Source organism: Galendromus occidentalis, unplaced genomic scaffold, assembly GCF_000255335.2.
Source record: "Galendromus occidentalis unplaced genomic scaffold, Mocc_1.1 scf7180000076295, whole genome shotgun sequence".
In the NCBI taxonomy this organism is placed as follows: domain Eukaryota; kingdom Metazoa; phylum Arthropoda; class Arachnida; order Mesostigmata; family Phytoseiidae; genus Galendromus; species Galendromus occidentalis.
Window position 1 is genome coordinate 77550 of NW_003804284.1, and position 14273 is coordinate 91822.

The 14273-nt window shown below is 51.0% G+C and overlaps 2 protein-coding genes across 2 annotated transcripts; both read left to right on the plus strand.

The window, feature by feature from the left end:
* Window positions 1–1072: 1072 nt before the first annotated feature.
* On the plus strand, window positions 1073–1875 carry LOC100897812 (uncharacterized). The gene is made up of 3 exons (XM_003738673.1): window positions 1073–1170; window positions 1338–1543; window positions 1658–1875. The coding sequence occupies exons 1-3, from the start codon at window positions 1128–1130 to the stop codon at window positions 1802–1804; spliced, it is 396 nt and encodes a 131-aa protein (XP_003738721.1). The 5' UTR covers window positions 1073–1127; the 3' UTR covers window positions 1805–1875.
* Window positions 1876–8424: 6549 nt separating this feature from the next.
* On the plus strand, window positions 8425–14273 carry LOC100900577 (lisH domain-containing protein ARMC9). The gene is made up of 11 exons (XM_003738691.1): window positions 8425–8825; window positions 9194–9313; window positions 9408–9548; window positions 9721–9827; window positions 9942–10151; window positions 10261–10487; window positions 10943–11178; window positions 11348–11472; window positions 11722–11884; window positions 12014–12187; window positions 14067–14273. Exons 1-11 carry the CDS (start codon window positions 8673–8675, stop codon window positions 14271–14273), a joined length of 1863 nt encoding a protein of 620 aa, XP_003738739.1. The 5' UTR covers window positions 8425–8672.

A 14273-nucleotide genomic window follows, 5' to 3' on the forward strand; every position in this document is an offset into this window, starting at 1 on the left:
AATCGAAGTTGTTGTATCGGAAAGTGCATTCCGATACAAACGCGTTCCTTATAGTGCATCCCTAGGGTACGACAGCTCCTGGAGCCTCGTAACACAAGCACCGCATTCACCCTCGTAGCCGGGTAAACGACTCGTATATAATTCATGGCGATTTCTTTTCTCGCTACTACTTCTTCACTTTATTCCCCGCTCGCGCGCTGCCCGATCGAGCACAAAGTTCTTATCCACGAGACCACCTAAAATCGCCTGACAGTCGCATGGATTGGACTCCAGGGAAGGAGGCGAGGAGATTCTTCAGCTCGTGATTCCCGCACTCGCCTTTTAGGGCAAAGCCACGATTCTGCTCCTGCGGAATCGATATTCCCCATCTGAGCTCTCGAGGATGGGAATTCCAGCGCGGGCTGAAAGAGGCTGGTTCTCTCATTCTCCGAGATATTCGAACCGAAGAATGAGAAACCAGCGGAAATGGCACTTATCCATCGACATTGGAGGATAGCCACGTGCACCGCCCCCGGTGGGACCGATGTATCACCTCACTGTAGAAGATGCTTGACCTGAGGAGTTCGTTCGCCCATCGATGAGTCTGTTCGGAGCTCAGATTATAGGTCGGCCGTAATTCCCCCGGTTTTTCGTGCGGACAACATTCTGACAAGCTCGACGTCTCCGATCACTTCTGCCGGGCTATAATCATCTCGCGCGACGGTGCGATTATCGAATCCAGGTGAATACGTACGCTGAGGGATCCTCAGGTTTGTCGCAGAGAAGATCGAATTCACACCTATCAGAGCCGTTAAGCGAAGAAGCTCAAACGAGCAAACAATATCGGACCTATGAGAGACACAAAATAGTAAACAAGCGTGGGATGGCTCCACGACTCATTATCCTTTCGAGATTCGCAGGTCAAGTACGTACGTAGCGATGGCAATGACGCTGTTTACGGGATCGTCTATCTCTCGCTCACACATTTACCTCCTACGTTCTCGCGACGAATCAACCTCATTGGCTTACCGAGGGCCTTTCGCGAGAGGAATCCCCCTTTCCATGACGTTCACCGTAATCTTCCAAACGGCTCACAATCTGGTGTACGCTCAACCTGGTCACTAGGGTTCCCACTTTTCACGTAAACCATGCTGTCGGTGGTAGCAGTGTTCGCCGCGTCATTTGCCGTCGGTGAGTGCGAGGATTGTTATAGTCCACCCCCACGGAGAGACATTTCCGCAGTTTCTGCGCCGAAAAAAATCGCTCGGAGACCGGATAGCGATCTCCCGAAGACTCTGAGACATCCTTGAGCCCTTGCTCAATCGGAACTCGCTAAGAGAAGGTTTGATGCGTTCCAGGTAATTGTTTATCGGCCGCGCATCTGACCCTCCCTCAAGACCCAGTAGTCGGGTCCGAGGTGAAGATGGCGTGCACGTTTGAATTGGCCAGCGATGAACAAGTTTATTCGATCAAATGGTTCAAAGATGAACAGCTCTTCGTCACTGCCACTCCCGCTGATCAGCCCCCACTTAAAGTTTTGGATCTACCCGGCATCAACGTCGATGTACGCCTTTTTGAACGATCTCTAACCCTCGATTTGTCCATTATTCAGAGATTATCGATCTCTCAGTGTATTCTTTTGAGTTGCTCAATTTTGCTTTCATCCGGTCGTTTCCAGAGGAAGCTCACGGCTTATAACAAGCTCGTGCTCAAACGAGTCGAGCTAGAAACTTCAGGGAACTACCGATGTCTAGTGAGTCTTGACGGGCCATCCTTCGCCACTGCGAGGAGCACCAAATATCTCAAGGTCGTTCGGAAAGAATAACTTCGCTACGACCCTCTGTATACTACGTAGGTATCCAATCTATGCAATCATCCCTAATAAACTCGTCATCAGCCAGGATGCTTTATGCTTCTTATTGAGTCGATGCTACAACACAGGACAAGCAATTTTTTCCGATGAGGATGTGCTTCAGAATCGGAGGCGCGCCGAGCGTCAAACACTTCCTCGAACTCTCACAGGTGGCTGAGAGTAATGATTCCTCGCTCAGTGCCAGAGCTTCGAACCTTGAAAGCTCGCCTTTGGGCCCTTGGTTCTGACTGGCTCATAGATCATAACTTCTGAACTGTACTACAGATATGCTCTAAGGATCATTGAGTTTTTCTGAGGAAGTCGATGTAGCAACGTGGACCCGGGTACTGTGTTCACGAGAGGGGCTCTGAGAATTACTCCATCGCCGGAACTGCTTGGTCCATTGGAAGCATCCGTGGTGGCTTGTGGCCATGAAGGGTCAAGGTCGGGATCTTGAAAGATTCGATGCAAAGCATTCAGCACGGGAGGCTTGGACTGCAGATTCGTTGGCACGCTGGAGCGTGACTCGGCTCCTCGTCAATAAAATGGAAATTGATCAACCTACGCGAGGGCAGGATCGAGTTCAACACGCAGCTCGCCTCTATTGACGGGCGTCTCCGACTTTAAAATTCACTCTTTGCTACGATCTGTGTCCTCTATTGCCTCCAGTCGGCCATGTCGAATTGGAAATCATGGTTTCCGCGCCGCTCTTTTTCCTGCGAGGACCAAACACCAAACCGAAGTGATCGATAGTACTTCACGGGGGGGAGGGGAGCGTCCATCAAATCGCTCAGAGGGATGCTCGAGGCTCCATCGCCCGGAAAGATGAGGAGTTCTACAATCTCGACAGGCTCCCACACAGGTTTCGATCCACCCAAACTAAATACATGGACCAACTCGGCTGTGTACTGAGTGAGTTTTTGAGTCAGCATATTGAATGTGAATTCCATGAAAGCTCATTCAGCTGATGGAAATACAACGAAGTTCGTTTTCGGAGCGGCGCCTGTGCTTTTCTCGGGCCATTGACATGTTCCCCATGGGAAGGTACTTCCGAGCCATCTGACGTCCCCTACGAACTGACACGACGTCTCGAATCGGATGATGAAGCTGGACCTGCGTAAAATGCGCGAGCTCGATAATCGGGCGGGTTTGACAGGAGTTCGAGGCGATGGAACACCTCTCCAGTGGCTTGATCGCTCGCAGGTGGAATACCAGGTGTGCAATGAAACTTCATGGGAGATGAGCCGTCATTCAACTCGTGATTGGGCGCTGTATATAATATCTTGGCCATGGTGCCTCTTGAAGAGAATGTTCATCTTCTTGGTTGGAGAAATAAGCAAACCTTTGAAAACATTTCTCAAGTACACTGGGGGAGGACTGATCATCTTCTATGGAGCTTTCCTCTTGAGCAGATTGTTCCTGCACAATGTCCGGAAAGAAGCTCTCGAAATCCAGCGTCAACGAGTCCGAAGGGTACTCTCCCAACTCAGTTCATTTAAGCCATTATCGGGCAGTCAGCTGACGTCCAAGATAGCATTGAAGACGGTCGGCGTCGAATCGGGCAAAAAATCAGGTGTCGTAAAAATGATGGACTACGTGAAGCTGCCGATCCTGAAGCCCAGAGCTGTCTCGGTGAGGGGAACTTCCGACAAAGGCACGCCTTTCGCCTCGCGAGATGGAGCGGAGAAGAATATTCGCGACACTCGAACAGGTTCTCAGGAAAAATCACTTGTGACTATAAAGCAGAAGTCCGCACCTGCGGAAGTGGAGGGAGGGGTGAGTCAAACACCCAGGGACGGCCCAGGTCCGGGTGTCGGAAAGCTCGCGCAAGCCACCGAGGATGTGCTCTTATCAGGACCCGACCAGACGGCAACTGTCGATTCCGCTGACTCCATGAAGAGCGCTGATTAGGTGATGCGGTCGGATGTACATGCAATCGTCCAGTAGTCTGCAAGCCTGGGAGCAGACACCTCTGGAACCTATTCAAGTGTGACAAGTGTGGAAGGGCCGAAAATCCTATGATTATCGGACTGCCCGAGAAAGACTGCCCGTAGCTCAGCGGTGACAAACGAACCTCTGTTACGAATCCTGCGCTCGGACGACCACTGAGGGACGCGGAAGAGAAGGCGATATCGTCGGCGGATCGGTATTTCTCTGTGAAGGAAGCGTCAAATAATCGCGGAAGTGACTCCGTGGAGGTCCCGAAAGATTTTGTCATCTTTTCCCCGTGTCGGCTCGAGGAAAACGCGGGAGAGTCGTGCTAGACAGGAACTTGACGGGCTCGGTACATTGGGGGACGTCCGCTACGGGAGAGCCGAGACTCGGGAGATAAGTGTCGCTGTGCACCAATGCCGAATCATCCGAGCTTCCTGGTGACCAGTGCGGGAACGATTCAAAAAGCCTTGTGTCTCCTTCTAGATTCTGGACCCTTAAGGTCTGCGCCGTATAACATGTAAGAAAATAAACTGTGTATCCCAGCATGGATTCTCTCCGCGTCTGACAAGTGTCGGAAGATTTCGATCAATATGCCAGCGGATGTCGCAAACTGAGCTAGATGTAATTTACGTCAAAGAATCCACGTTACCCCTGGCAACATTCCCTTACCCCAGCCGTAGCAGTCCTCTCTCACGGCGTGCTCCGTGCGGATTCCGAGCACGAGCTTGCGAAGTAAATACCATCTGAATCCAGGTGGCGATCATGTAGCGTCTGCGATAGTTCCTGGCGGAGACTATCGACAGGCTGATCAGGACCGCCGACATAGTCAGCGATATGTCTATTGAAGCCGAACTTAACATTATCGTGCGAGAGGTTAGTTCGGTCAAACTGGAAGCAAGTCAAAGTGAAATTATCATCCTGCGGGGCTGTCCAGGAATACAGGTTCCCTCCGCTTCCGCTCGGCATTTTCCGTGGCCAGATGTCTTCGGAACGCGCACCGGAATTTGAGCGAATGATTTTTTAATTCTGCCTCCGAAACTAATTTCTTCATGGAATCCTTAGTTCTTAGAGCAGAGTGGATTCGAGAGATCCTGCAAAGTTTTCGAGGATGAGTGCCGAGAGCAAGGGAAACCTCTGGATCTGGATAGAATTCGGCTCTCCCGTAAACAGAAAGCAAAGAAGATCAAGGTAAGTCGTATGTTTTTTTTGAGTCCTGATCTCATTGCACAGGATGAGTCTTAGTGAATATCGGAATTCAGTCCGTGTTGTTTATACGCCATCCTTGAGGGAGATATCACCCTGTTGAACATTTATGAGCGATTCTTTATGCTCCATGCATTCGCTGAGCTCATTCCGTCCGGTCTGAATTGTGCTTGAATTAATTGGGTCCATGTCGGAAGTTCCACAAAACCCGAGTGCTTCTTGATCCGTGCGAGACAACGCGGCTTTGGGGGCTGGCAGGGTCAAGCCTTCGATCGGAACCGTTTATGCACTTAAGCTATTCAAGCATCAAGTAGCGGTTATACTCACACCTCTGATTTCTCGAAACTGCTCTTTGTTAGGCATAATGAGCGATGCTCTGGCCTCTGGCAGATGCATGTATCGATGAGAATGATAATCTATGGATCGAGAACCCAGGGACACTCTGTCGAGAGCGTGCGACCGATTCGTGGAATATTCATTCTTGTACGAGAGGAGAGGTCCCTTTTCTGGGTTACCGGCTTGAGGAAAATGGTGATCAGGACCGAACCTCCTCGTTTTCAAATCTCTGTCGGAAGCTCAGAGCCGCATCAGAAGAGGTCGTGCTGCCAGTTACCGCAATAAAAACATTTCGATCAATCGAATCCGACGATGATTGTCTCGGAGAATGTTGGTCTGACGTTTCCGAATCAGGACTGGAGCGAAAATACCCACAGGAGTATTCGTGTACACAGATCCACCCTGTCGGAATCTCCGGAGGCTTTGGCAAGGTCATTGAGTACTCGAATGCTTCTTGGTCTCTCTGACGGGGCTAGCTCGGAAAATTTCAGACTTTCCTTCTGGAGTGGGAAGCAATGTCGGATCGGGGAGGAATTCCCGATGGAAATTCGGCATTGTGGTTCCCCTTCTCGTTCGCGAAGGAAAGGGGGAGCACCATGTCGACCCTGCTTTCTGTGGATACGCCCCGAGTTCAGAGGCAGTTCTCGACGTGAGAAATTTCAGAACTCCCTCCGAGAGCTCGGGGGCGACCCTCGAATTCACGAGGTTCAGTAACACTCGATTCGATGACGATACCTGGATCGCCAGAATGATGCTCACGATGAATTGAATCGCCTCGTGACCTCTCGGGCGGTCGAGATCCTGATCCCTAATTGGGCTCGTTGCGACCACATGGCTCACTCAAGTGTGATAGAATTGAGAGATGATGTACTTATGATCGTCGTGAATGACACCGATGACGATATGTACAGCCGGAGCGTATCGTATCGTCATGATGGAAAAATGATGCGATGAGTTCCAAGTGGGTCACAATGTACTTCAGCCGGAGCGTGACAACCTTGGCTCCCATACGACACCACCAACGCATTCCAGGTCAACTATTTGGGGTCCATTGTATCCGCCCTGACAGTGGCATCGTGCGTTTACGGGTACCGGAGGCTCGAAGTGATACTCGAAGTCTTTCGCAGGCTACCGTTTTCACTGGCCTTTGATCCAATCGACTCGATTGTTGGACTTCCGAGACGCATCGATGAACGTTGCTTCTATCGCGTTCGAAAATGAGAGCTCTACGGCGGAGGTGTTCGCCCTCGAGACGCAAATCGGAAAGGTCGTGAAAATCGATACTACGGCGGGGCGTGACGGGAGGAACAGCGACGAGTATTCTCGACAGTCCCTCTGAGGTAGAATGTAAGAGAATGCATATCCAGGCTATCTCGCTGCTCGCCTGAGCTGGACCAGCCGTCCACACAACGGGCGGCGGCCCTTCCGAAGGATGCATCGATATCATGTTCAATGGCCTAAAACGAGGGACGAATGAAGCCCCTCGGATTATGAGCAGCTGACATGATTTCCTGGGACTGAATTTGATTAACTGAGAGCGGCGGCGGATGGCGGCGCTTAATGAAATGTAGCGGTGGCTGAGTCGGCCCATAGCCCAACAACTAGCAAAGGAGGCCGAATCTTGGTCCCTCTTGGCGCCCAACATTCTCGCGAAGTTTATCCTCTCACGATATGAGCTCCGCATTTCGCCTGCTGCGGTTGATATCCCGATTCGGGAAAACGCAGAATCGCTGCTCAGGAAAATCGAAGTATCCGGAAATAACTCACAATCAGTCTCTTCTGACTTAAGTTTTTCTACCGGAGAGCAGTCGAAATAACTGGCATTGACCATATGTATAATTCAGAGACTTACATTCGCTCAGACAAGGCTCTGGGATGCCTGAATTGACGTGAATCGACCGCGCGACGATTAGACAGTTTCGCGGTGCGAGGGAAACGCTTCTATTCAGATTATTAAGAATCGGCAGCTAGTTGTGAAATTCTCCGGGAGGCTCGAGCTGGCTTATCCAAATTTTCAGTCATCGATCACTCTAGGAATAGACTCGCAAGAACAAGTCCTCCCGCAGGACATATAGTCCGTCGGACAGGTTCGTTATTCATTCAGTAAATCAATCAGTCGGTGAGTCGTTTGACATAGACCTTGAGGTAGCATCCTTCGACTGTGGAACGACGGGCTTATCGATTTTGCGTGAGCATACACGGCAATACCAACGACGCTGAAAAGCGAGTCCCCATTCCCTGCAGGCTTGTCCTCCATACAGCCCTTCTCATTTCAACAGCGAAATTTAGATGGCCGCTGTGAACACCAGCGCGGCGTCTTTCAGCATGGGGAGCTTCCCACATGGCGCGGAATACCATTTGAAATTGAGTCTCTCGGAACCAATATGATGGGGAGAATTCCTTCCAACCATCCTCGTTTCTCGATTGCAGGATGATCTGCTGCACTACTTCACCATTGGAGAAGAGAGCAGGTTTTTCCTAATATGGAGCAGCCATCTAACACCAGCGGTCCTGAACTGCTCCAAGGAACTTTTGTCTGAGGCCAGTGACCTTGAGCTCGAACTCCGGGTCCATTTCGCAGTTCATCCCCAGAGGAATCCGAATGCTGTAAGCGGACCAACTCCTCAACATTCCGCGGCGACCAATGAATGATTTCATTCGGTGCTCAGAGCAGCAGGCCAACTATTATCGATTATTAGGACAGATAAGATATCCGACGCGCCGATCCTCATACAATCAATAGTCTAGAAACTGACGTACATCTACTCTCGTCAGGATAAGCTGGAATGCGAAGAGTCCATGCTACGATTTCGTACTTTTCTCGAATCGAGGGGGAGCGCCATGTCTGAATCGTCACTCCACCTTCATTATTACGCGTTGCCGTACGTGAGCAAGCTCAGGGATCACCAAACGTTCGGTAAAGTTTTCAGTGACGAATGGCTAGGCGCACTCCAGACTCGGCTCGCAACGTATACTGACGACGTACTCCAGATGAGCGAGACGGTTTCGGCAAAGCTAAAACCAACGAGACTATCCTATCTCTACGTAAGCGTATAAGTTCTGCTGACTGAGAATATCCAGACGAAACCGTGGGTTTCATTATGGTGTGTGACTCTTTCATTCCCTAATTTCTCTTCGAAATTGCAGCATTGTGCTGATAACGAATTGAACGGTGAGCGTCTTCTCTGTTTCGATTCGACCCATCATTCGAGGGTTCCGGAAAACGTCATGGGCGCGAGGGAGAAGCTCTCGCTACTTTTCGAGGCTTGGCATTTTCCGAGGCAACTCGTAGTTTTTCGAGTTTGAGTCCTTTAGATCTGCGGAGCCTTCTACCTCTACTGAATACCTTCCAGATCTCCGTGTTGAGATGTCGGTTTTGGAGAAACGTCTCGAAGAGACCACGACGCAAAACTCAACCACAACCCGGCAGCTGCTGCGACTGGAAGAAGAACATCAGCGTCTCATGGGAGTCACAGGAGAACTCATTAACGCTCTAGAAAGTGCGATTCAAGGACGCGTGGTGAGCCCTTCCTTCTCTGACTCTGGCGGTGCTCAAGATGAAAATAGACTACGGTTGAAGGCTGCGATGAGGGCCACTCGTATAAGACGGGCTGATGATTCTCGGAGCGAGAACTATATGGAAGCGTATCTTTGATCACCCCACGATCTCTCGAATTATTGCTTTCCGGGTTGGATCGATTTTGCTTCTCCTCGATATCGAACTGATAGGGATCTAGTCTTTGATCCATTTGAGGATCTTGCCTAGCTTCGAATGAGAAATCGTCGCAACTAGAAGAATCGAAATGTCGGCTTGCGCGGAGAAGTTTCCATCTCCACTCCAATCTAGATGACTGTTGAGGGATCAGTACAAGGTTTCTCTCTTCTCAGGTCGATATGGAAAATATTCTTGGTTATTGCCAGCGCGAGGTGCCGAACTTGTTAGCGCAGTTGAGCAACCAGAACACCTTGAAGCATGCAGGATCACCGGATTCTCCGGATGAAGTCAAGGTATGACCTATAGTTTCGGCTCCTCCGTTCCATTTCCTTATTATCCACACGGTGAGGACGGTGGCTTGAACGATATCATTCGCCGTAAATACAGATGATGGATTCAACAACGGGTTCGGAAGCACCGATCGCGTCGACGCTTGTCGCGTACGAGCTCAACTATCACCTCGTTAAAAACGAACTACTCCGAAGCGACCTGGAAACGAAGTGCCGCCTGATTCAAGCTCTGAGATGGGTGAGTCCTCTCTTTCCTCTCCATCATCACTAGGGATGCGTAGACCCATTCTCGAGTCCGATATCGGTTTTCTATTCCTTGTACCTTCGGAGATTTCCAAAGCTGTGCGTTCGCCAGCGGAGTAACTGACATCCTCAAGAGGGATGAAGAGAGACCCCCATCTCGATTCCAGCAATTGACGAAATGCGGGAGTTTGGAACGGAGACACTCAACACTCATGGCATTCATATCTCACGATTTGCTCGGCTGCTTCAAAAGACAGTCGGAGTATGCTACTCGGTGAGACATCCTGCTATGCCTTATTCGGAGGCTTTCTCCACCTGTCTCTTCGACACGAAATTGAATCGAGGAGCGAATATTTTCGAATATAATTCATTCCTCTTTCGCCTCCAGCCTGTTGCATCTTCTGCGCTCTCCGTCGACTCGACTCCAACAAGGATTGTATCGACTCATCAATGCATTCGCGTCATTTTGTAAGGGCAGGAGTTACCTCGCGAGGAATCCGCAGCTCGTCAGCGTCATGGTAGATTCCCTCGCCGATGGTCAAATGGACCCCGTCGCGAAGGACATGGTGATCGCTTCGTTACAGAAACTCAGCCTCCGGTCAGTGCCCTAGCCTGAGTTGCCTGGTCCGTCTATTCTGATCAAGGCAGAACTACGATCTTCAACAGACACCGAGACTAATTGAGTGACTCCGCCTGCTGTCCAACAGGCGCACGTTGGCCGTGATCATGGTCGACGGCGGTACGATAGGCTGGCTCCTGAAGACCCTACCTCTGGGTTGCGACGCCGAGGGGAGTCTCAACCCCTACGCGTTCGAGTTCGCGACGGCTCTCTTCATGAATCTCTGCCTGTGTCCTCGGGGACGCAAGGCTTGCTCATCAGAAGCTCAGCTGACCCTCGATGTAATCGAACAACTGTATGATCGGAACGTGCCAGGTAATGGGGATGTACGGAATGAATCATCAAGGTATCGCTCTGATTCCATTATCGTCTCGCACGACCCGAATCGAGCGAGTGGAGCTCGGCATATTCCCCCTAGACAGACCTCCCAGTAAGGCAGAAATTCTCTCCACGCGAAATGACCATCCACGTGAATACTCGCTGCACACTGTTGAGTTTGCTCCGGAGACCCAGAATTACTCTGAATACCGCCCTGATCGAGCATCGCCTTGCGTGCTCGATCTCGAGTGACGTTCAAAGTATTTCTTATTCTCCAATCACCCAACACTTGAGAAGCATGCATTATCACCGATTCTCAAATCAAGGAGGAGTTATCCGAGAGCAGATCGCCAGGAGCCCGCGGAAAATTTCTCGGCTTGGTCAGAGGTCCTCGGCGTGATCGATGATTTTTCCGGATGTCGGCGCAACTGATTTTGTCGGTTTATTCTCAGAAGTCCTCCCGTACTTGAATGGATCATTGTATAGTCTGATCTCGGATCGAGAGCTACTGAGCGAAGCGAGAGCGAGGAAGTTCATGGATAAACTCCAGCAGCTCCGGAATGGTCCCTCCGAAGAGTTATCGAAACAAGTCAATTGCATCCTGGAAAAATTGGAAACAGATTCGACGGTGCAGGAAGACAAGGAAGACGAGAAAACTTTCCCAGAGGAAGAAGAGACTTCGACTCTGGTTCGTTAGACGAAATAGTAGAATAGCTCCTCCTTATCGAGAAAAGGAAATATCGGCATTCCGACCCGCCCGGAGACGGTCGGAACTCAAGGTCGATCGAGCTGATCGCTCTCCCACAGGGTCGTATGATGTAAGAGCACTAAAGAAAGGACTCACCCTTCCATCACAGAACGACGAAACTGAAATGGAAATCGACCAGGGCGAGCCGTGCACTTTGGAGGATGCAGTCGCGGGAGAGACTTTGCTCTGGAAATTATACACACAACCCAGCAAGCCACTGGAGCCTTATCCGAGGTGAGATACATCTATTCGGAGTTTCGGAGGGATCTCGGGCTGCCTGAACAGAGAGCGGGAGACTTGGATGCAAGCCCGCCGGAACTCGTGAAGAGCTTCAGGAGAAGCAGGCAACATGATGAAATGAATGCAGGTGCGATCGAGGAACCTAGGGAGTCGGTGAGACCGTTGAACGGATTCCTCCCGTATTCTCCGTTCCTCGAAGCGCTGTAGCCGATGGAGAGTATCCGTCTGACGAGCTGTTTGCAGGCGATCAATCAGTACGAGCGGCTCTCGGATACGACGCCAAACGCAGGCTGTAAATCCGATGCCCAATAACCAGGAGACCAGGAAGTCGAGGTCCTCGGGTCGTAAGTCTCCGTTCGCCTCGGAGCTTCCGGCCATATCGCAAGCTATCCGTAAAGCTAATTTGGTACGTGTCCTTCGCCCCACCATCACTGACCAGCGCAGAAGCGCAGCTTCCGACCATGAATATCCCGAGAGAGGGAAGCGAAGAGGTTTTTCCCTTTTCTCGGTCTGAAGTACGCGTTTTCTGCTCCAGGTCAATGGCACATCGATGAACGTTGTACCCTCGACAGACTCCGCAAACGTGCTCCAAGTCACGCCGGTGATTCGCACCTCACCTCCGGAACCCGTGAATCTCCCGGAGATCCTCAATACGCCCTCAGTTTTAGATTCGATCCATCCAGATACAGTTTTCGCTGCGAGACCGAAGGTCCCCAGGACGCCTGAAGGCGGACGGAGATGACTTCAAGGTGATGATTTTCTCGTAATACCTGTGATTTTCGGGGCATAGTTCGTTCATCCGCACCTATTATCTCCAAAGCGTTAAAATAAGTATTCACCGTCGGTATCGAACGGAATCAGAATAAATCTTTACCTGGTCTGGAATTTTATCTGATCGTCGTCTTCGCGTGTTCCACTATGCGAATTCCCCTCATTCACCCCTGGATATCGAGGTCCGCGTGTTTCACTTCTCCAGAAAAGAGCAACCGATCCTTGAATGATGCGATATGTCCATTCGCGACCCGGTAACTTGCATCGAGGGTGCACAAGCAAAACATGCTCTCAGCTCCGGCGTCTACATAAAATATATTTATGGTGTCGTAAATTCGCTCCTAGACCGGAGAAGATCATATATTATGAGGCCAGTTTGTGATCTTGATCCAGTAGGGAGTCGAGCCGCAAGGCGGTCGGCCGTGGAGAGATAGTCAGCTGACCCGGTCAAATCCGTGGTGTCGGGTCTTCTCTAACAAGATTCTCGATGGAATCTTGTGACAGGGGCTTTCCTCTTCCCGAGCTACGTGGACAGAGCATTCGGAAGGTCCCCTCAGGTAAGATCGCGCAATTCTTCGGCCCTGTCGATGTGGCAGCAGCTGAGGACGATACGTCCGCAAGCATACAGGTCGGAATTCCGGAACTGCTGCCTATGTTCCGCATCGATCCTTCAGATTCCAGATGGATTGATATGTTTTCTCCCATTATGCCGAAAGTCCCGTCTCGTTCCGAGTGGCGAGAATCCTCTGGTTCTTTGTCAGAATTCTTTGAATTCTCTTGTGAGCGAGATGAACGGCGGTAAAGCACCGCCGTTCAAAAAAGCGCGCCACGCGCCACATCATAGAGTGAGAGCACAGGTCTGCTACTCTCGTCCGGCGCTGTGTGTCATCGTGAGCAGACCTCAGGTGGCAACTCCGAGCAAAAATTTGAGATAAAGGCTATTCGAGCTTACATCGATTGTTGTACTAACTTGGAGCTCTTATGCAGTCCGAAAGCCAGGCTCACGGAAGTCGTTCTCGCGTGTCTCCTCGAGAGAAGAGTCCGCAGTGGGCCGAAAGTTCCTTGAGTCCTCATGCACCGCTCAGTACTCGGGAGATGCCGGTTTGATCCGCTATAAAAGCCTTGGATGCTCTAACAGATGATGTCCCTTCGGGGGCAAAAACAATACAAACGAAACAACAAACCCTTCAACTTGCCGGCCTCATGATCTCAAGCGGAGGTGTGCGCCGCGCCGAGCAGTTCAAGTCCCATAGACTCAATGCTCAATAGCGCTTGAGCATTGAGTCTGTGGCGCCGTGCACTGCGTCCTGGATATGGCGCACAGCACTAATGAGATCAAGTAAGGTCGGCGTTCGTCACCCGGTGGTGGTAACCTGATCGGCCCATCGCCGGGTTGATGAACTTATAAAGTTGAAAAGGCTGGGTGGACCAGCTAGGGCTGCTTCGGCACCCATTTTGGATGTCAATTCCCGAATATGGTGCGTTTGATCGATGGTCTCGTGATGGATAAACGCTTCTGCGCCCCTCGACTGAACTGAGGGGGGGGGGATTCCGTGGTCGCTTTCCGAGATCGAATCATGAGACCCGGCCGGGGGTAAAAGTAGGAGCCTGCCTCGGGAAAAGTCTTTTATGGCCTTACGGCCTCGGAGCTTCCGGCCATATCGCAATCAATCCGTAAAGCTAGTTTGGTACGTGTCCTTCGCCCCACCATCACTGACCAGCGCGGAAGCTCAGCTTCCGACCATGAATATCCCGAGAGAGGAAAGCGAAGAGGTTTTTCCTTTTTCTCGGTCTGAAGTACGCGTTTTCTGCTCCAGGTCAATGGCACATCGATGAACGTTGTGTCCTCGACAGACTCCGCGAACGTGCTCCAAGTCACGCCGGTGATTCGCACCTCATCCCCGGAACCCGTGAATCTCCCGGCGATCCTCAATACGCCCTCAGTTTTAGATTCGATCCATCCAGATACAGTTTTCGCTGCGAGACCGAAGGTCCCCAGGACGCCTGAAGGCGGACGGAGATGA